This window comes from Anabas testudineus, chromosome 13 (assembly GCF_900324465.2).
Source record: "Anabas testudineus chromosome 13, fAnaTes1.2, whole genome shotgun sequence".
Classification (NCBI taxonomy): Eukaryota; Metazoa; Chordata; class Actinopteri; order Anabantiformes; family Anabantidae; genus Anabas; species Anabas testudineus.
The window spans coordinates 11,071,677-11,093,887 of record NC_046622.1 but is presented as its reverse complement, the minus strand read 5'-3'; the positions used below and the strand labels follow the sequence as shown (position 1 = coordinate 11,093,887).

General features: G+C 38.4%; 2 protein-coding genes across 2 annotated transcripts; one reads left to right on the top strand and one right to left on the bottom strand.

Moving 5' to 3' along the window:
• Positions 1–2,774: 2,774 nt before the first annotated feature.
• Positions 2,775–7,130, bottom strand: LOC113165621 (matrix metalloproteinase-20-like). The gene is made up of 10 exons (XM_026365291.1): positions 6,996–7,130; positions 6,217–6,455; positions 5,638–5,786; positions 5,224–5,349; positions 4,958–5,116; positions 4,702–4,861; positions 4,287–4,420; positions 3,849–4,005; positions 3,327–3,430; positions 2,775–2,875 (listed from the first exon to the last, which is right to left on the bottom strand). Exons 1-10 carry the CDS (start codon positions 7,128–7,130, stop codon positions 2,775–2,777), a joined length of 1,464 nt encoding a protein of 487 aa, XP_026221076.1.
• Positions 7,131–12,959: 5,829 nt separating this feature from the next.
• Positions 12,960–16,191, top strand: mmp13b (matrix metallopeptidase 13b). The gene is made up of 11 exons (XM_026365304.1): positions 12,960–13,065; positions 13,193–13,303; positions 13,396–13,523; positions 13,630–13,778; positions 13,919–14,044; positions 14,136–14,291; positions 14,420–14,540; positions 14,802–14,935; positions 15,024–15,183; positions 15,274–15,377; positions 15,487–16,191. Exons 1-11 carry the CDS (start codon positions 12,970–12,972, stop codon positions 15,585–15,587), a joined length of 1,386 nt encoding a protein of 461 aa, XP_026221089.1. The 5' UTR covers positions 12,960–12,969; the 3' UTR covers positions 15,588–16,191.
• The last annotated feature ends 6,020 nt before the right edge of the window (positions 16,192–22,211 follow it).

Here is a 22,211-nt window from a genome sequence, read left to right as displayed (position 1 = left end):
AAAACAGCAACACACCGCAATGGCTGCTAAACTCAGTGTGCATCTTGCATTAACTCATCTTGCACAAGGCTGTAATTTGAGCACAACAATATGCTCTCCTGAAAATCCAGACCTGTCATTCTGACAAGCGATGATTTGCAAAGTGATCATTACTCTACCAGTGAATATGTATGCCACGCCTTTGGCAGAGATGTCATAAGCAGCATAACTGTTAGAATTTATATTCAGTAAATACAGTGGTAAGAAAAAGTATATGAACCTTTTGGTATTCCATGGTATTCTGCATTAATTTGTAAAATGTTATCTAAGTTAAGAGTATTAACAAATATAATGTCCCTAAAGTAATAATACATTTGGGATGATGCTTTCATGATGATATGCAGTGGCCTTTTTATGCTAGATGTAGTGCTGTGTGTTCATCATTGTAAATCCTCTGAAAACTCATTTTGGCGAGGTTATGGCTCACATAAGCATATTCTTCTTGTGCAGAGCAAACTCAAAAAGTGGAAAGTGGAAAGAGTGGATTTTGTCAGTCAAAGTAGCTCTAGTCCATACCTACAAAGTAATTTTCTCAACAAGACTCCGGGTATGCTAGCACCTGACTCCAATTAGCTTTTTGGAGGTCATTATTCTAAGTGTTCACATATTTTTTCCACTAGCACTATGAGGTTTTTATGGTTGTTCTCAATAAAGACATGAAAGATCTTTTTTTTTTGTGTTATTACTTTAGGCACATTATATTTGTTAACACTCTTGACTTAGAAGATCAGAAGATCAGGTCACTTTTTATGACAAATCAATGTAGAAAACTATGCAATTCCAAATTCACATACTTTTCCTTTTACATTCTGTCACATTTTTAGGAGCAGCTTGGATTTCCACTTTTTCAGAGGGCTTGCCTCAGAAATAGTTTTAGGAAATGCATTACATATCATTGTTCACATTCTCTGTAGGTCAGCAAATAATAATTGGATAGACATCACTGTGTGCTGCTGTGATACTTGTAATAAGGGTACATGATAGAGTTCGAATGAGGCAAACCAGGTAATTGACCAAGCTCATGAGCTGTAATCAGCTGATGCCATAGCTGTTGCTTTCCTCAGAATTAAAGGCAACTAGCTAGGCAAGTAGCTAGAGGTAGTAAGTACATTTACTCAATTACTGTACTTGATTTTGAGGAATATTTCCATTTTTATGTTACATTTACTTTTACTCCACAAAAAGGGGGAAATATTATGTCCTATTTACTCCACTTTATTCTTTTAACAGGTTTAGTTATTTAATTAAATATGTCAAATAATTTCAGACTTGCACAATGTTACCAACAGAATCAAATTCAATTTTGATAAAATATATTGTTGTCTTACCAGAGTCAATTTAATCTTTTTGTTTGTTTTTTCACTTTTACATGCGGTTTATGTACATTTACCATCTCTCAGTGTAGTTTGAGCAGCCTTACAGCTGTTTTCCGCCAACTGCGGTCATAAAAGATTTAATTTTTTCCTCAATGAAATATTCATCAAAGTCAGCAATACTGGAAATGCTGACAAAGATTTCAGCATGTTGCTCATTTGCTGCTTCTTACAGAATCACAAACTGGGTATGATGAATGAACCTTGCCTCCCCACTGTCCATGTTTCTTTTTCATTAATCATCAAAGCCCACATCTCCTCCCATCCCTTCTCTTGGCTGAATGGCATGAGCCAACCCACCTTGGGATCTGTTAAAAGGGAAGAAATTTGTCTGAGCTTTAACACTATTAACATCAGGTTTCACAGCTTATTTCTAGTACAAAAATATACAAAACAAGTTACAAACTCTTATTTGGAGTTTTTTGACAAGATGATAAGTCAACACACACAAACACACACAAACACACACGGTGACATATTCTCATCAGTTGGCAACATAAAGCAAATCTACAAAATAATAAGGAATTAATGCAGAATAAGAGTACTCACAGTATTACTCGTTACTCACATTAAAGAATTAATAGTGTGAAATATCCCTATGGATGACATGGACCTAGTCCTTGTCATTGACAATTTGTTGTTGCCTCTGGAGTTCAGGTTCTAAAACCTTGTGAGGAAACCCAGTTTTTGAGAGGAATTTTATATATATATCTTCATGACATGACAGTTGAACATAGACCTAATCACCTAGATTTTTTTTGTGTGTGTTCTGTGTCTCAGTGATACAGCTCCTCTTGCTCATATCTTAACTGCAATAGGTCAGGTCCATGAGATTTCTGTCAACATCTGACAGGCCAAACATCAAAAATCTCAGAGCAATGTCATGTTTTAAACACACATTTCCAGAAAGATGCACATATCTTTTTTCATACGGGAGCATTCTCTGGGTTATTGCACATTTACATGGCCCAAAAATAAACAGCACTACCTGCCCCAGTTCTATGAAGGTTTTGTATTTAAAACCTTACAATAAAAAGTCTATATACTATGTAGGGATTTATATATGTATTGTGCGTGTGTGTAGGTGTGTGTGTGTTTAGTAATACAGGAACTAGAAGCTAAATATTGTGTAAGATTGTTTCAAACATTAGTGAGGCAATGCTGGGAGCATTTCACTGTGGAGTATGTTTAAAAACCACACAAATAATATCAGGGTCAAATGTTTTATTCTGATAAAATACTACCTGAGAACTGATGAATGAAACACCACTTAAAATACAAAAAACTATTGAGCCAGTGTCAAAGGCAGAGTTTCCTTCTTGTTTTCATGTTTTTGTTTCGTGTTCACGGATTTACAGAATTTCAACATCCAAGCCAGGAATTTGCTTTCTCAACTCCAACAACATGTTTGTGGGCGTAGTCGTATTTGTACACTTGTGGTCCGATGAAGAAGTAGATGAAACCTGAGATAAGAAAAATCAGATCATCGTGAAACAAACAAAGTGATTTGCGCATTCCACCTGCTTCGTGTTGTGTTGTCTATGATGCTCTCTGCTTTTTGTTGTTGATCACGACAATGTTAAGCTAAACTCAAACACCCAGTTTTGCTCGCATTTTAAATTACAGGATATCATATGAGGAACTTTAAGTGGCAAATTATACAGTTTGAAATCACAGAGGCCTTGCATGTGTGTTAGCATTCATCTGCTACTAACAACAGAGCCTCTCAAGCTACAGATAGAAGAACTAAATCTAGACAAGATTACTGCTCTTTCCAATTGGCATATTGTTCAGTTTGCCTGTGGTTGACATGCATATCATGTAGTTTGTCATGGAGCATTTTAGATTGAAGTAAGAGTGAAGTAAACAAATAAACCTACAGTGAAATGGGGAAAATTAATTACACTCTCTCACCCTCTTTATGAAGAGCTGCGTCTATTGTGGTGTTGACTCCTGGAAAGCCATCACTGATGTACTTTGGATAACCGAAATCCATAACCCTTCGGTTTTCATTGTAACTGAAAGACACATGAGACAAACAAGAAGTCATGAGTCATGATCAAAGCTTAGACAAAACATTTGTTCGTGGTTACACTTGTATGATCATGTCATCAAAGCTTTGAGTTCCACACTGACTCCTTTGCTCCCTGTGTGGGGTCCAAGTGATACAGGACATGTTTTAGTCAGACCTTAGTGAACTTTTACAATGTCTAAGTCCACATCTATCAGTGCTTGTCTGTGTGTTATGGGAATTACTTTTACATTTCAACTTGCTAAAATAATGTTGATTTCCAATTCCCTGTGTTCATAAGTGAAAAGATGCAGAATGACCTCAAATAATCAAAAACATAATCCTGAGTGCGAAAGTGTATATAGTGATTGCAGTCAAGAATATTTTAAACATATTTCCATTGGTTTCATTGCTTGTGATCATACCTCCAGTAAACGTCATGCATAAAGAACAGGGTGCGTCCTGTTTTCACTATGTGCACTGCTGCATCGACGTCCTGCACCCAGGCTGGGAATCCAAAGTGCCTCAGTGCTCGCGGCTTCCCCTTCACAAGAGAACCTTTCACTGTCCAGAACTTGGATCCTGTTAAAGGAAAAACATATTACATATAAAATATTAAACAACGTTGTTAAAATTATTTGTTAATTGCCGCAATTGAGATAAAATTTATATATTTATTTATATTTATTAATTTATATTCCCTCACCAATTGACTAGTACATAGAGTTTTGGTGCAATTTTTCTGTATGTATGATGTAACCCTTAATTATATGGTTAAGGGTTTAAATGTGACTGATGTATGTATGATTATAGTATAGATAATAGATTATGTATTGGTAATCATTGCAACACTGAATTGTTACCATGGATAAGATATGCAGTTGATCTCCGAGGTACCCAGAACGCTGCATCAATGCTGGTTTTAATCTTGGGCATAAAGTTGGTGATGGGACCTTCTTTGATATCATATTGTTCATTATGTTTTATCCAGAGATATCTGGTGGGAAAACATTGTCAGTTACATTAAGACACAATTTTGCAAATAAAATTTTAATTCTAAATTCAAACAGGAAACTGAGCAGACCATGAGATTGCAAACATAATTTCAAGTTATCATCATAACGTGAAAACATAACATGGAACAAGTAGCTCCACAGTTAACCTTGAATCAAAATACATGCTATAGAGTTCTTAAAAGACACACAAAGATGTTCTTAAACTACTGTAACTTGTAATTTATATTATGTGATATCTTGTTAGTGAAAGTTATCAAAGTACTTCTCTCTGAAAAAGAAAGTGGCATCCCCAAGAGTGGACACTGCATCAAAGGTCAGGTCTGGAGCACATTTGTTCTTCATAAGGTGAGGGAACAGTGGTCCTGACAGCCAGGGGCTCCAGCCATACCTCGCCAAGTAATTTGGACGAACTCTGACTGGACCTAACATGCAGAAGCACAGATGTACAGTATGTATCAGGTTCCATTTATGAGGAAATACACATGTAATATATTCATAGATAAATCACAACAGCTTACTGTACAGTGTGTTGATATTTGCCACATCTTCTCTGGATAATAGGTTGGCCGAACGGGATGATTTGTAGGTTGGATACATCAGGGAATCAGGGTTTCTGGAATGCTTCAGGCCCAGTGCATGGCCAAATTCATGTGCGGCTACAAGAAACAGATTGAAACCTAAAATAAAACAAAGAAAATGCGTCCATGTCAATTATGTTGCTTTTTGTACAGTATTATCTGCATAGTTCGCTCACTATGAATGTGGAAATCATGTGATTCGGCACCTCTTTCTCCTGCTGTCCAGTGCTCATCGTCGTCAAAGTGTGTGTCACCTCCAACCCCCAGGCCTGGACCAAAAGCATGAGCCAGCGTGCCTCTGGGTCCGTCAAATGGATACATGTCACCATGGTCTTCATTATTTAATCCAGGTCCAAACATGAAACAGAAACCACAGAGAAAACCATTTACTTTCATGCCATAGAAAATGACAGGCCTCTTTTCACAGTGGCTACCACATGATGATGTAATCGTGGTTAACAGCTAAATTACTATTGAAGCAGGTGTATGTCCACTGGACTGTGTTTTATATAATACATCATATATCACTGAAAAGTGTATTTTTATTTCTGTCTGAGTGACTTAATGCATTTCTGAACATCCTCAATTGCTGCCCTCTCTAAAACAAAAGACAAACCCACTAGAAGTCACGAATTCCACCATTATGTCAGCGTTGTTGGTGTGTGACCTAACAAATGTCAGACCGCTGGCTTTGGCCCAAACGTTGAAAGCTGACGCAATCAGAGAGTCCACGGTGTTGCGAGGCAAATCTCTGGTGTACCTGCCAATGCTGCAAAAGCAACAAGTACATGTCATGTCACTGTATTATTTCAAGATCAACAAACAATATCACAGTAAGTGTAAATCTGACAACAATGATTTATAGCACAATCAGCTACTAGCGTGTTTAAGAATAGTGGCTGCTCAAAGACCATAGTTGACAAAACAGAGTATACAGACTTTTGAAAATCAACTCTTACATTTCAAACAGCGATGACATTTGTATCTTTTGGTTTCTTTTTAAATACACATTTCTTCTAGCATACATGGCAAAACCCTGACTCACAAATAACTAGACATGCACATTTCCGTGCAGTACAACTTTCAGAGGCCTAAAACCAACACAACGTCTTGTGACAGTTGCTATTCTCTGTTTGTGCGAGAGGATTTATTGGCTGCTGGGTTGAAAGATTAAATAAACTCCAGATCACAGTAGATACCTGTAGGTGATGACGTTTTTATTCCATCGTGTCCCCTGGATATGGCTGTACTCTTCCACATCTGGAACGCCACATCGTGGACTCGTCATCACCTCGAGGGTCTCTGAGTTCAACACACCTGTTGCATTGAGTCCAAAGAAAATCTGCATGTCTTTCATCTTTGAGGTGAAGGAGGGCCCGCTCCTTTTTGTGCGCCCCAAAGGCTCTTCATGCAGATTGTAGTACTTCTGCAGGTATTTCTATGAGCAGTTTTAAGATCTCCATCAGATAGTGTGTTGCATTGAAGAGCAAGGCAAATTAACATGTCCTGTACAACTTACAATTAATGCCAAAGTAGAAAGATTCTAATTCTAAGTATCGTGGTAGATTATGCACATGGCATCCCCTAAATGTGTGGAAATGTTCAACATAAAACTAATCTACAGCCCATGGTTAATCAGATTTGCAGCAGAAACTGTTACACTTTTATGAACACAATCAAACTATGCACAACAGTAAATGGAATAAAGGCTTGCTATTCACATTCGTAATTCCCGTGCAGTGTGTATTTGGTTAGAATCTATTACAAACAAAAACTGAAATAATACTATCAAAAGCAGTTCAATATGAGGAAAGACAAAATGTCTTCCAAAAAAATCTTCCAAAGCATGCAACATAACAAATAAAAAAAAAAAGAATCTCAACATCCTACATGCCGGGGAGAACTACTACTTTTAATGTACTTAGCCCCCAAATACACTTGGTGCAAGAGATGAAATCACATGCTATGCTATACTTACTGCAGCCAGCTTCAAGTCAACCGGAGGTTGTGTAGAAGGAGAGCTTTCTGTGCCTGAAATAAGTGTGGGTGCCGTAAAACACGGACCTGGCATGAGCAAGACCAAGACACAGCAAGAGAGCAGCATGACATGCATTTCACAGACTTCACACTACATGAATTGTAGTGGTCCAGCTAAACACATTGGGATGGACGTGGGGTTAATGAGAAAGCCTTTTAAATGGTTATTGTGACTCATGCCGCTTGCAAATCCAAGGGTAACCTCAGACAGTGTCATGGAATTAGGGAGGGGTTTGCAGAGAGGAAAGGACAGCAAAAGAAATCATACACAGCATTTGCATATTTTTGTCAGGTGACCTGTTTGCTCCACTAATGATTTACTGTAAAACATCTTACTTAGATTCAGTGCAAATTTGAAGTCAAATCAAATCGGTGGCTTTGATAATGATTAAAGTAATGTGACTAAGACTGAGGCACAAATATTAGATGGGAGTTTTAACATGTTGACTCATAGACAATCCAAAACAAGTGGTGAAACTGCAACATGAGGCAACACAGAAAAAGATTCTTTCTGCAAGATGGGCTCATCAAAGTCCCAATGAGTGTGGCTGGATTAAATATGTCAATATTTCCATGATTCAAAACTAGGCAGCTCAGATATTGACTGATGATCTCCTCAGCAGAGCTCCCGTAGAGCAACACCAACTGAACTCCATCTAGACTTATGCAACACCATGAACTTTGAGACAGTGACCATCCCCACGCATTTCTAGAAGCTCCCCTGAAATAACTCAATCAAAGCACATTCGTGTCCCATTTTAGCAAGTGCATGTAAGTGTTTGCTGAAGAATTGCAGGGGTGGACTGCAGGCCCTCAAGAAAACAAAACAGCCACCAGCCAGGATGCCTAAATTGACACTGGTGGCGCTGCAGTAATTTAAGGACACAATTATAGTTGATTGCTGATTGTGAAGCAATGTGGGCAACACGAGTTGACTTTTCCAGACTACTCTGCTCTCTTTCACAGAAAGACCTGAAGAATTTGTGTCTCAGTTGTTTTATAGACAGAGAACAGACAAGGTAATGAAGGGTTGATGACTGAATGGGTAGTTTGGAGCTGGAAGGTTACAAGCTGGGAGAGACTGCCATGGTAATTAAACCAAAAGCACAATTTCACACTGACAGGGTTCCAGGGATGTTACATATCAGAACAAGTAACTCAGATGAGACAGATCTGTCTCTAAAGCATCTTTATTCAGGAAATACACAATTTAACTTTAATGCAGAAATCATCTTTAAAAGAGACTTTGGCACTGTCCCAGTCAATCAGGAATTGCAGTATATGGATGAAGCGGATAAATAGCAGCCAGGAGCAGAATCCCCCGGGTGGTGGAGGGGTGAAGCTGTGATGTTCTATGGCTAGAATAATGATTTGATGATAGAGGTTCTCGCAGACAGGACCCAGTGAAAGTATTAGATATTAATAGACAGAAAGGGCTTTGGAGTCAAGAAAGAAAAGATGTGTTTTTAGTTAGTTTGTTTTTTAATTTTTGTATTATCCAGGATTTAAATCGGTTGTGCATGACCAGAATACAGGAAAGGATAAAGAGGGGCTGGTAGATAAAATTACACGACAAAGCTTTCAGAGTCTGACAGACGGGTTTGTTAATAATGCAAAACCAATTCATGCAGATTTTTTTAAACATTCTCTTCATGCTCAGTCAATCAGTCAACATCAATAATATATCCACCTCACTTCACTCAACTTCATGGTTCACTGTCTTTCACTCAGGAAAAGTCAGCTTCTCTCTTTTCATGTTCTTTCCGAGGTCCCACGGAAGCACGCTGAGGTCAGGAAGTGCTCCAGTTATGTTTAATTGTTCTTCACAAACTCACTCTAGCATTTATATGGTGACCAGTTAAATGATGTTTCATTTTAAAATGTCATGTACATTATGTCAAATAGGTACTCAAAATATTAAACATAGTATAAATGGAGGTACCTCTGGCTCCCCCTTGTGGAAGTACTAAAAAGTCCCATGGCTGATGCAGTTTTACCCCTCTAATCTTCCTCTCTTACACCTGTAATGAAACAAAAGTAACATGGATTTTACTTTTTCACCACTAAAAATAGAGCATACCATCAGATTTCAGCATCGGGAAACGCTGAAACATGGTGGAAGAGCAGAGGCAGCAAATGTCACTCTAAAACACTCTCCTGCTAGAGTCTTTGCTGCCCTCCTGTGGTGTCCACATTGTACACATATATTTTTTTTACTTCTCTGAGTGGGTCTGACTTTACGGATTGAATTACACTGTAAACTGACTGTATAAATAGTGATTTTGTTTGCAACCGTGTCATCTAAATCCTCCCTTTACTGTCAGTGATTCGCACTGGGCCTCACGAACCTAAACCAGTGTGATTATATTACATTACAATTATGGCAGACGCTTGGTCCAAAGAGACATATGTGTTTTGTTTGTTCTGTTGCATAATCCTGTAAGACACTGAAGTGAAGTACACAATTATAAATACGATGACTTTTCCTCTTTCTGTCGTCAATAATTGTGCTTTTGTGTGAAGCTGTGTTGTAAGGTTATTTGGTCTCAATGAAATTATCAAAACAGAAGTATTAGTAACTGAACAAACACAACACCAGCGTTTACGTGAAATGGAAGAAACCAGTTCCACGTCAGGATATAAATCACTGTTTATCATGGCAGATGTGTCAGCTGGAGTTCATTCAGCTTTTCTCTGAGACAACTCAAAAGGGTCATTTCCCCGCATCTCCTGTCATCAACCTCTTTTCAGTTTCCAGGCCCCAAGATTATCATAACGTAGTAGAATGATGATACTTTTCCTGGTACGTCACACCAATTACAATCACTGCAAGTGGCAATAACAAATATCTACAAGACCTTTATGCATTAAATAATGTTTTATCCTCAAAAGCAACAACTCAACAGAATAGAGTCAATGCCACCAAGGGCACCCAGTACAGCAGCTTGAACAGGGAAGTGTCATGTTGATGCAGGAGTGATGAGGCACCAGATGAGGGTAATGGAAACAAATAACTTTATGTTTTAGTTGGCAATTTTGGGTATATTTCATAATTGCCACAAAGGAGCAGATCTGCTGATTCATTGGTTTTACTATACATTCTCTTCACCCAAAAAAAAGTTAAATTAAATACACACATCTATAGTTTGCTGCTGTTATTAGAAACTATTTGTCTACAATCCAATGCACAAAGGAAATTGAAAAGCTGATCACAGCTGAAAATTTAAACAAATGATGTGTTAAAGTGAAGCTGCTTCAAACGACCGCCTAAAACAAAAGAAAGAAGAATAGGTAATGTTTCTTTGTTAAATTTGATCCAAAGTAGTGTTTCAAACTTGCAGTTCGACATATCCCATATTTCTATGATTTTCTGTTTATGCTTGGGGTGGCTTGGTGGTGTGGTGGTGTGGTTGTTACCATTGTTGTCTCACAGCAAGAAGGACCTGGGTTCAAATCCACAAGTCATGGTCTTTCTGTGTAGAGTTGGCTTGTTTTCCCTGAGTCTGTGTGAGTTTTCAGCTTCTTCTACACTATTCAAATACATGCATGTGAGGTTAATTGACGACTAGTCGTGACCTTTAAGAGGAAAAACAGTTAAGGTTGGGATAATGGATAGATACATAGTTTATACTGTCTAATGACTGTTATAGGCCGTCTGGCATTATTGTAAAATTAGAGCTTAGATATTTTTCTCTGAGAGAAAAAATAATAAATTCTATGACAAGAACATAATTTATTGTACATGTCTTCACGTGCTGCTGCAACATACTGTGTATAATTCCAGTACCATAATGAGACTGATTGCTCTAAATACAAAATGAGGGTCACATCACATATACAGTTAGTAGCTTAACTGTTTCCATATTTTTGTGTGTGTGTTTGTTGGTAACCATTTTAAAATAACTCCAAAAATCCCCCTACATCCAACTTCCCCTCACATGAGTCAGGAGCACTCTGCTAACCACCATCTAAACAATGATGATCTTCCAAAAATATTTCTCCACAAGATGCTGTGTGTTAGGACACAGTGTTGCACATTACACTAACGTGACGCAGATGCAACAAGACAAGAGGACGTTCATCAAGAGTGTTTCTTGTGAGAATTTATTGATGTGATGACACATTAATAAAAATGTTGCAACTGTTACGGTCAGGTCCATAAGCAATGTGAATTTGGCTTCTTTATACCACCACATTTTTTAATTTGAAATAAAACACTTAAGATAAATGTGAGTGGAGTCAAGACTCTCAGCTTTAATTCAGAGGGTTTGACATCTTTCCATTCAGGAATTACAGCCATGTTCTTGGATACACATTAATTTTTGGAGTCTCGTGAATAATGGAACAAATGGCTGAAAAACAGCGGCATGTCCAGGTGTGGCCTGTTCCCTGGTGGTAGCTGTTTACTGGAACTCTCAACATGAGGTCCAAAGAGGTGTCTAAACAAATAAAGGCGGACATCATCAAGCGGGAAAAAAAAAGCAAAAGAAATCTCGCAGAGATATGGCAAAAACCTTTAGAGTGGCCATTACAACAAGAAAAAAGAAAAAAAAGAGAAAAGAACGAAGTATCAGCTCAGCAACAGCAGCCAGCTGTTTTTCAGTAACTCCACTGTTGTGGCAGGAGATAATGATTACTGCACATACCTTTGTTGTTTCACACAGACACCCGTGTAGCTGAAGCAGCGATAAGCAGCATGTCTTTACCTGCCTTGTCTCCGGGGGCACGCTGGTGCCTACATGGTTACAGTTTCCTATTGTCTACAAAACTCTCAGCCGCTATACAAGTTTTCCACAGAACATTTCTTTTTATTCTCTTATTATTTGGTTGTTGTTTCTATATACAGTGTGTTTTTTTACTTCCTCAGTCTTATGGGCTGTGTGAGGCTCTACTTAGTGTAGTTAGGTTAACAAATCTTCTTGTTACCAATAGCCTCAACAGACTGACATTGCAAAATCTTGCACATACTGATGTCATCGGTAAAAAGACGCACTATTTAAATTTAAAGAACAATTTAGACGTCTGTATTTCATGTTTTTCGTTTCTCTAAATATGAAAATTCTATGTCGTAATAAGTGATTAATCAAAATTGAATGTGTCATTGCTTTTGTTGTAGGTCAGCAGGGTTTATGTTTCCTGTTTGTAATCTACTGTATATTCTGTGAAATTCTGGTAACTGTGAATCACCTACCACTGCAAACGGCATCAATTAAATCTGAACAAAACTGATATCCTCACATGGAACCAACATAGAGTTTTTAACATGTGTGAATTCCATCTTCATCATCTCCTTTCTATCTATCTGTTGTGTGTTTGTTAGTCATGTATCCTAAAACATCTTCACCTAAAATAACAAGAAAAAAAGAATGACTATCATGAGACCAGCAGCAGCAGCATGAAATGATTCCCCCAAATCCGCATTTTTTATAGTGGAACACTATTTATTCTTTTGTTAAGTGAAAATATGCACAAATAATAACTAATAACTTAAGTAAAAGAAAGTAAGGTTTTTTCCTCTATGAAAGGTAATGTTTCTAGGTAACCCTCTCAACATGCGAACAGGTAAAGAACAAAGTTGTCAAGTCTTTTACATAAACAACATCATTTTGTCCTATAGGCATTTTCAGTAGATCTATTGGAAAATTCCATAAAACATTGCAATTTAGGAAAATAGAAATGTTTAATCAAAGCATATTCAGTCCGGTCAAAGCATTACACTCAAACCACAAGCAATGTCATTTTACAGCTATAAGCACATTCTCAACAGAAAAAGGGGGAAGTGGGTAGGTGATTTCACATGAATCACTAGGACCCTTTGAAAAAAAAAAAAAAAAAAGCAGACCCAACACACTATAAATACTCTCCAGAGCTTCTTGACCCCAGTGACTGGTTTGAACAACATAGAGACAACAACAATGATAGCTTTGCTGCTGTTGCTGCTGGCGCTGGTTCCTCATTCCTCTGCTCTACCTCTACAGTCTACAGAGAAAGACAACCGGCTTTTTGCAGAGGTAAGATCTGCAGCCTTCAATTCAGATGTAGTTCAAGTGACTTTTACAATCGAAAAAAACAAAGAGCAAGAAGAAAGTCTTTATTTTACAAATGAGTGATGTAAAGTTTGCTTGTTTTTTTAAACAGAAATACCTCCATCGCCTCTATGGTCTACCAGCTGGTCTTCAGGGTAGACTGCAAAAGTCTGATACCTTTCAGACCAAGCTCAAGGAGATGCAGAAATTCTTCAAGCTCAAGGTGACCACATGGGGAAAATGCCAAATCATACACTGTCTTAGTTTCCACATACCTTTGTACCATTTTTTTTCCCTCTTCTTCTACTTCTAAAGGTGACAGGGACTCTGGATGACAGCACTGTAGAGTTGATGAAGCAGGCCAGATGTGGCGTTCCAGATATTGGAGAATACAACCACTTCCCTCGACATCTCAAATGGCAAAATAACAACATCACATTCAGGTGTGCTTTCAAATTGTAATGGTGAATTAAGTATGACAGCATTATTCTTGCTACTATTTGGACCAATCAGAAACACTATTGATCGTTTTATCCCGTGATGTTTCAGGATACTGAATTACACACCAGATCTGAAAAAGGCTGATGTGGACAGGGCCATCCGCAATGCACTAAACGTCTGGGCTGATGTCACCCCTCTGACCTTTAAAAAGCTGCACGAGGGCATTGCTGACATCATGATCAGCTTTGGATCCAGAGGTACGACTCTGAAAAACATACACGACAATTACATGAAGTTTGGTTGAAAGGTTAAATACTTCTTGTGAAGAGAATTTACAGTAGTAGTACACATTCTGCCCAGTATGCTGCATTAAATACATCTATTCCTGGTTGTTCAGAGCATGGAGACTACAACCCTTTCGACGGGCCTAATGGACTGCTGGCTCATGCCTACCCACCTGGCGCAGGCATCGGAGGAGACACTCACTTTGATGAGGATGAACAATGGACCAAAGATTCATCTGGTAAGCGTTATCCACTAATGCTTAACATTCTTCCCTAATATCTGAACAATTTTGAGCCAACAGTCAACATCTCTTCTCGTCTCATCTACAGCTTACAACCTGTTCATAGTGGCAGCTCATGAGTTGGGCCATGCTCTCGGTATGTCCCACTCCTCGGACGCCGGCGCCCTGATGTACCCCGTCTACTCGTACACTACAGGGTTCCCGCTATCTGAAGATGACATTGAAGGCATTCAAGCTCTTTACGGTGGGAAGATACATGATTTGTGTTTAGCTTTACAACTGCTAATTGCAACTGAATTTACTGAGGCTTTTCTTAGTTTTTATGAAGATAGAATGATGAAAAGTGCATTAATACCACATGTCCAATTACAGGTGCAAACCCAAACTCCAAGAAAGTGAAGCCCAGGCCTGTTGCACCAAGCAAATGTGACCCAGATTTGAGTTTTGATGCTGTCACAGAGCTCAGAGGGGAGACCATTGTCTTCAAAGACAGGTAGATTGAAATCCATAATTCATACATGATAAAAAAGAAATATTTAATCTATAATCTTTATCATCACAGACAAGACTCAGAGTATGGCATAAATTTACTTGAAGGTACACAGGGATTGGGAATTCTTTGTCTCTCTCTCTTCACCCCCCCCCCCCCCAAAAAAAAATGATAAACTTCTGTAACTTTATTATGAATGCAGATTTTAAATTTGAGGTAAATTTATCATGTCATATTTAATTAAAATGCTGTATCATGTTGCAGTTTCTACTGGCGCCTCCATCCTCAGATGCCTGAGCCTGAACAGACATTGATCAAATCCACATGGCCCTTTTTCCCCAAGAAGGTAGACGCAGCATACGAGAACCCAGAGAAGGATCGGGTCTACATGTTTAGTGGTGAGTTACGTATGACACTTATTTAGTGTATTAATAGCACAGACGTCAGATACAGTGTGTATGAACCCAATCTGTTCTTTGTTATTAGGAATAAAAATGTGGGCTTTGAATGGGTACGACCTTGTGGATGGTTACCCCAAGTACATACACAAACTTGGACTTCCTAAGAGCGTAAGGAAAGTAGATGCGGCTGTTTACATCAAAGACACAGGCAAAACTCTACTTTTCACCGATGAGGAATATTGGAGGTATGCGAAGAGGCTTTTTACGCGTCCTCAGTTTTGCCATTTAATGTACTTCATGTATTACATCAATCTCGCTTTCCTTTTATTTGTCAGCTATGACGAATCAACAGGCACAATGGATCGTGGCTACCCACGATCAATTGAGGAGGATTTCCCAGGAATGGATGACGAGGTCGACGCTGTTGCTTATCACTATGGTACTGTCAAACCTTAAATATCAGCCTTTAGTGTACAATCAAAAGAGGGGTTTTATCAGCAAGTGCACTGTATTGGATTTATAACACTTTTCCTATTCTGCTCTTTCAGGACAGTTGTATTTCTTCCACGAACATATTCAGTATGAGTACAGTTACGCTTCGAGGAAGGTCCTTCGCATCCAGAGAACCAACTCCATTCTCAACTGCTGATGAGGGGGCCTGTGGCTGAAGAAATATGTGCAGTGTAAACACAGCTGGCTGTTTGGCTCATAACGTAGATTGACAACAAACAGAGTGAAAATGAAAATACAGAGATGTTAAAATGAGTCATGGGAAGATATAGAGCAATAAGGAGCTAGAAAATGTACATATACAGAAAGAGACAACCTAAGAAACATGTTTCTAGTGCTGGACAACTGGAGGTTGTAAAGTTTTTATGACACAGAATGCTGGAATATTCCTCATAATATATTTCCTTATATTACTACTATTTATTTTAAAACTCTGTACACGTGTGTTATACAAGATTCAATATGGACAGCAAGATCCTTAACAGGTTAAGTGTCTTGACAGTTTGTGAACTCAGTATCTACAACTACTTACTCGTATTTAACAAATAACAGTATATTCTCTATTTGTCCCTAAAGGTAGAGTGAAAACTAAAGCTGCATCAGTGATGTCAGTGTTAAAGAAGTGATTGTTACTTTTTGACTCAAGTATTTTATTTATTAATCTCAAATTTGCAGCCTGTACTATATGTTCATGGCCTAAAAGATTTACTGCTACTAACATGCCACTGGAACATTTTCATGAATTTCCTCATCAGTTTTTTTTTGTTGTTGACAAATGATTTATTAAAGAACATTTGTGACATTAAGAGAATCTGTGTGGTCTTTGAACTGAATGACGTTTCTTATGAAATATTGCAACTTAAATTGATGATGTTATGAGTTACAAGTGTGGGAAGTCACATGGGCTCATTATTACTAGTGCTGCTGCTCTTGCGTTCATCTGACGGATGCATTGTCCAGATTGTATTTTACACAGTATTGTGAGTGTTTTCTCACAGGGGTAACTTTTACCAATTTTCAAACTGTTGCATGGAATTGTAGGACGTACTTACCCATCTTTTCCAATAGAGGGCACTCCTATAAACACTTAGAGTACTCTCTAAAGGTCATGTGAAAATATTGCTGATCTTACCAGAATCTTGATTACGGTTCTCTTCCATTGTGATACACATACAATATGCTATGTCATGACAATATTTGGCTGCTTGGAATTCAGATTCTGAGTTTAGAAAAAAATAAAGTATGCTTGATTAGCATAACACATGTGGGATTATATTTGGCTCGTGTAACATTAAATGTGAACATACCTCAAATCAAGCAGACTAAACCGTAATTATATTAATGAAGGGCCATCACATGCAGTAGCTTTATCCTTCATCACACTATAACAAAGTAAAGCCCATTATAACAATTAGATTATAACAGATAATGGAAAAGTTGACTTTCATGAACATTTCCATAGTGTGACTAGGCCTGTTTTGAACCGTCAGTGAAGTATAGTACATCCACCTAAAGTTTAGAAAACACTGTACCCGGAGCCAAGCAGCATAATCCACAGGCCTAATCAAGTGGATGTAATTACAGCGCAGTGGAGCAGTCACCTCATTTGCTCATTTCCGAAATACTGTGGTGTCTGCTGCGTCAACGGCTCCTAAATCCTCTGTGTTCATCTCTGACGTGTCTTTGAAAACTTAAGCACCAGTTTACACAAGTGCAGATGATTTATCTGGAAGTTATGACCTGTATGTCATCAGTCAAAATTAAAGCATCATGTTATCGGCTTGTGTCTGAAATATACTGCTACTTATTTTCTTATGATTTTGTCTTTTGAATGTCTCGGTTGAGAAAAAATAAAAGAGAAACATGAAAAAGAAGACATTTAAACAACAGAGCCCATTGTGTTATTCAAACAACACAGGCAAGGGAGGGAGTAACCACTGGAGCTGTTGCAGCTGACTCTGGCTCTTTTCCTGCAGCTTTACGATGATGTTTGTGATATTGAAAAAGGTGTGTTTGTGGTCTGAATGTAGATCCCATCCAGTTTTGCAAAGGATATTTCCAACTGGCATTCCAACTGGATTGCAGCATTTGGTGTTGACATGACATTTGACTTCAATCAAAAGAGAACAGCTGTGCAACCAAGACACATAAAAAAATTAAGTAATTTGTTTGCTGTGTGAATTTAGAGGTAAGTTCCTTTTTCTTTTTTTTTTATCTTATTTCAGTCCAGTCGTGCACCTTTCGCTGCCCCTGCACAGAGTCATTACCATAACCAACTCATTCAAAATGCAGCAGAGAGGATTTGCACTGGTACCAAATGAAAAGCTTATAAACCCTGAATTTTAATGAACTTCATTAGCTAAAAGAACATCAAGTGAGGGTTTACTGATGTTTAAAGTACAGCTAAGTGTTTAGCTACATTACAGAGCTTTCATTACCATGTGAGTAGAGATCCTGAGGCCGTGCTAAATGATCCTGCAGCCAAGTCCCAAGACAAGGCAGTGTGCTTTGCGCATGATCAGCCCTAGACTGGAATGAGCTCCCTACGGCAAGAAAACGGATTCTCATCCATCTCTAACTTTTCCTGAGTTTCAGTTTTTTTTTTTTTTGGTTTAGGGCTAGTTTTAGTCAGATTTAAATCCAATTTCAAATGGATATTTGACAGGATTTATTTGTCTTCACATAAGCACTTCTGAACTATAACAATGTAGAGCAAGGATAGCAGAAGAGGTCAAAGTAAAATGGTAATCTAACTCAAAGAAGGTGCTATCCTTCTAGGAAAGTCCTGACATGGTCCAGCTCAGCGATTCCTGATGGAAACCAGATGGAAGAGAATCACAGTGAGGGCAGCACTTTCAGGATATTTTCTTTTTCTCTGGGAAACTCCCTCCACAGACCACTAGTCTGAGAAGGATGACGCAAGACTCCTGCTTCTCATACGCTGAACTGATGATGTGTGACCAGGTGAAACACCAAGAAACAACTGTCTTTACTATCACTATTATTTGTATATGCAAATGATCCTGATAAACGGACACAAATGCATGTACACGCTGCAAAGCAGACATGTCGGAGTGCAGAGCAAGGGAGGGCAAACTCCTCAGGACAGGTAGAGGTCTTGTTCAACCTAATTTTGAAGGTGCTGATGGACGTGGCAAACAGAGAGGCAAATATTATCCTCCTGTGTTTATCTGTTCAGGTTATGTTCCTCCATGTTTATTTTCACTCCCTGTTTAACTTTTTGCAGATCCTGTCTAATGTTATTTGTCCATTTCCCTCAATTGAATAGAAGGACCTGGGGACATGTTTATAAGACAGTCTAAAAGGCCCTGGCTCAGCTAGTAACCCTTCTAAATGATGGAATGTGGTGAAAACCAGGCCCGACTCTAAGAGCTGTGTTGACCTATACGTATGTAAATATTAACAGATTAATAACAGATTTTATGTCATTGGAGTGACAGCAGATCATGCAAAAACCATTTGGGATTAGACAATCTATCCACAGAAGGTTACAATTTTAGAAATTTGATTGCAAGGATCTTTTCCATTAATAAAAGATTTCACCTGCAAAATGCTAAATCATTGATTGTGCAGGTTTTACACAGATATTAGTACTTTATCATGAAAGCTGGGCTAACAGTCTTGAAAAGTAGAAATGTATTAACGAAGTAATAAAAATGTATCTTAAAGGTTTTTTTTTTCTTCCAAACTTTAATTTTGCATAAAAATGTTTGTTTTTCTTTCGTTTAACACTGTTTGCTAAAATTGATAAAAGCCAGTTGCATGTGAGCTACATGCTCCAGAATTTGTTCCATGACATGCAAAGTCATGTTTTTCTCACATACCTGATGCCACAAGTTATAGATAGAGCAACCGATACCCTGAAACTCTAGCAGCAAGGTGTAGTTAGTGATGTGTACTGTCTAGCATTTTCACAGCAGAAGAGAGATCATTTTCCACCTTCAGATGTGTCACATTGTAAAATTGTTATTTACAGTTATAGTTATAGATGACAAATATCTCAATATCAAGGTGCAGTTTGTCATTTGTGATTAGATGGGAAAGCTCAGTAACGTCACCACATCAGCAAACAACAGTCCTCTCTCTATTTCACAAACTATGACCTCATCTTCCAGCGAGGAAACAGATGTTGAACACAGCTTTGCGAGCAACTGATAGATCCTTTCTGACTTTTATGTAAAAAAGTTATACAATACAATACAATAATCAGCATAATACTGTGGTGCAACTGTTTGAACTCTTAAAACAACACTGTTTACTTGTGATCTATTGATTCAGATTGTGTGTCTTCAGGTTGTGACAAACAAATGTGACCAATCAGCGCAAAGCTCAATAACACAGTCAAACAAAAAAAAGTACATGTTGTACTTTCATTGTTACAGGCAGTGAATATCTACTTATTTGCATTTAACAGTTACAGGAGAACCATTAATGGCTAAAACTTCGACAGCTTTAGTGGTTTATGGGGAAAAAAAACAAGCACTTCTTTGTTGCCTGTGATAAGTTGAGCTGATCTTTTGTTTGTCTGAAAAACAAAACCTCTGTGCTGAGCTGCAGAACGCTGACTCCGTGCCTTGGTGCTTATTCACATAACAGCACATTAAGCCAAAGGGCATTTAGCATTAGGATCAATTGATCAATATCATTGTAGTGAGATGATTCAACTCTGCACTGCTTGAAATAAAAAAAAAAAGAGAAGCTTATTTTCACATTAAACAAACTTCAACTCTTCTTTTCTACACAGCAGCTTTAGAAACTGCTCCTAAAAGCACCCACTTGGATTTCACTCCCTCCTTCAGGACTGAAAAGTAAAACCCAGCTGTGTTGGAAGCAGTATGTATTCATTGTTGAAGCAAAGTGAATTAGCTGCTTGGATAGCCTGAGCCTCCAGAGGAGCTACCCAGGAAGGTCAAATTACATTTGTTTGATAGCTGTTCAAGCAAGAGCAGAGCACTTAATAAAGACACCCTGGTTCTGCTTGTCTGAATTAATTATACACAGTTCAAAGCTTCCCTCTGCTTTGAAGTAATTGCATCTCAGAGCCAGAACACTGCAGAGGAGCGAGCTACCTTTTGATTTCCTCACTCGCGTGTCCCACACCAGCACAATGCAAAAGGCACAAATTAAGATGCTTGATAAATTAAAGAGTAATTATGACGTTTGATATTCTCTTTCCGCTGCTCATGTGCCCTGCAGAACAACACGAGAACAAGAAAAACTGGTGAATAAAGTTTGTAAAATAAGTGTGGGGAAAAAACGTCAGTCTTGTACAAGCCTGTATAAACGTGAAGTGCTGTTTGTTTGCTAGTGATTACACCACAAACACCCGCACGCAATACACCCGCATCAGCTGAAAACGTGACTGAAAACGCGGCTCGCTCGTTCCCAATTTTAAGTTGACCCAATTCCAATTTGATCCACAGAGAGCAGCCTGAAAAAGTGCTTTGTAGAAGTTACTGTGATTTGTCTGAAGATGCTTCAAGACCACATATATGAGATGTGATAGGGAGATAAAACACGTTTCTGACAGTGTTCTCATGAAGTCTCTTTCTTCACTTTCACGTTCAGTCATGTAGGGTCGGATTCCAATTAAATGTTTTGTGAGTTCATCGGAGTTTGTTTTCCAGCGTTTCACAACAGATGTGCATCGATTCCAGCTCTGTGGGAAACTTTCACCTGTAAAGCATCCCGAGAAGAGACCTTACATTTTGGGTCACGTTGTCTGCTTTCCCTGAGCAGAGGTTACAAACTTACTGGTGTGAATAGATCCTTTCTCATTATGTTCTGAAATGTTATTGTCGTCTCATGTTTTTAACTCAGCATTTCATCAGAGTTATAACTTGATTTCTCGTGTGTTTCTTATGGGTATCTGATTCCTTAGGCCTCGACATGCCAGTGCTTCAGGAGATGGACAAAAAAGCACAAACATCTGGAAGTGTTTTCTGCAAAGCGGGTCAAACCACTGTGGGCTCTCAGAGCAGCCACACGGCACTTGAAGAGAACACAGTCACATTCGCACATAAACAAACATGAATCGACTCAAAGGTGAGACAGCTGGAGGATTTTTTTTTTTTAAGGTTGTTTACAAACCAACCTTTATATAAATCAAGCTCAATTTTCAGGATGGATGTTGCAGAACTATGATGCAATCTCTGAAAAGCCCAGGGTTTGGTTAGCCTTTGTTTTTACTGTTTCTGTCTTTGAAAAGAAAGGAGGCCATAATGTGAATGTTCTCTCTCTCTCTCTCTCTCTCAGGACAAACACTCATTGGCAGGCACACGCAGCAGATCTATAAGCCGTGACTGAAACCTGGCTCATTCTCCCTTCTTTCCCCATTCTTTGCTCATCTCCTTCCCAGTCACCTCCCTGGCAGGTTACCAGCCTGGTTTAGCATAGTAACCTGCCAAACCCAAGGTTTTAAGAACAATTCAAGATCAAAAATGTGTGCATGTGTCTGTATATAAAAAAAAAAAAAAAAACATGCAAGAAAACTAAGCAACGTTACTCAGTTGAAAAAAAAGGAAGATCCTCCTGTGAGGGTAAAAGAGCCTAGACCTTAGCTTTTCCTCTGGTCTAGTGGAGTCACACCCTATGAGTCAGAAATAAATCAGACTGCTCTGAAAAACAGGATTTCCAGCAAAATGCTTAGTACACTGACACAATCCTTTATATATATATATATGTGTGTGTGTGCGTGTGTGGTTCTGTTTTTAATGTGTGTTTGGGCTCCTTTACCGACACA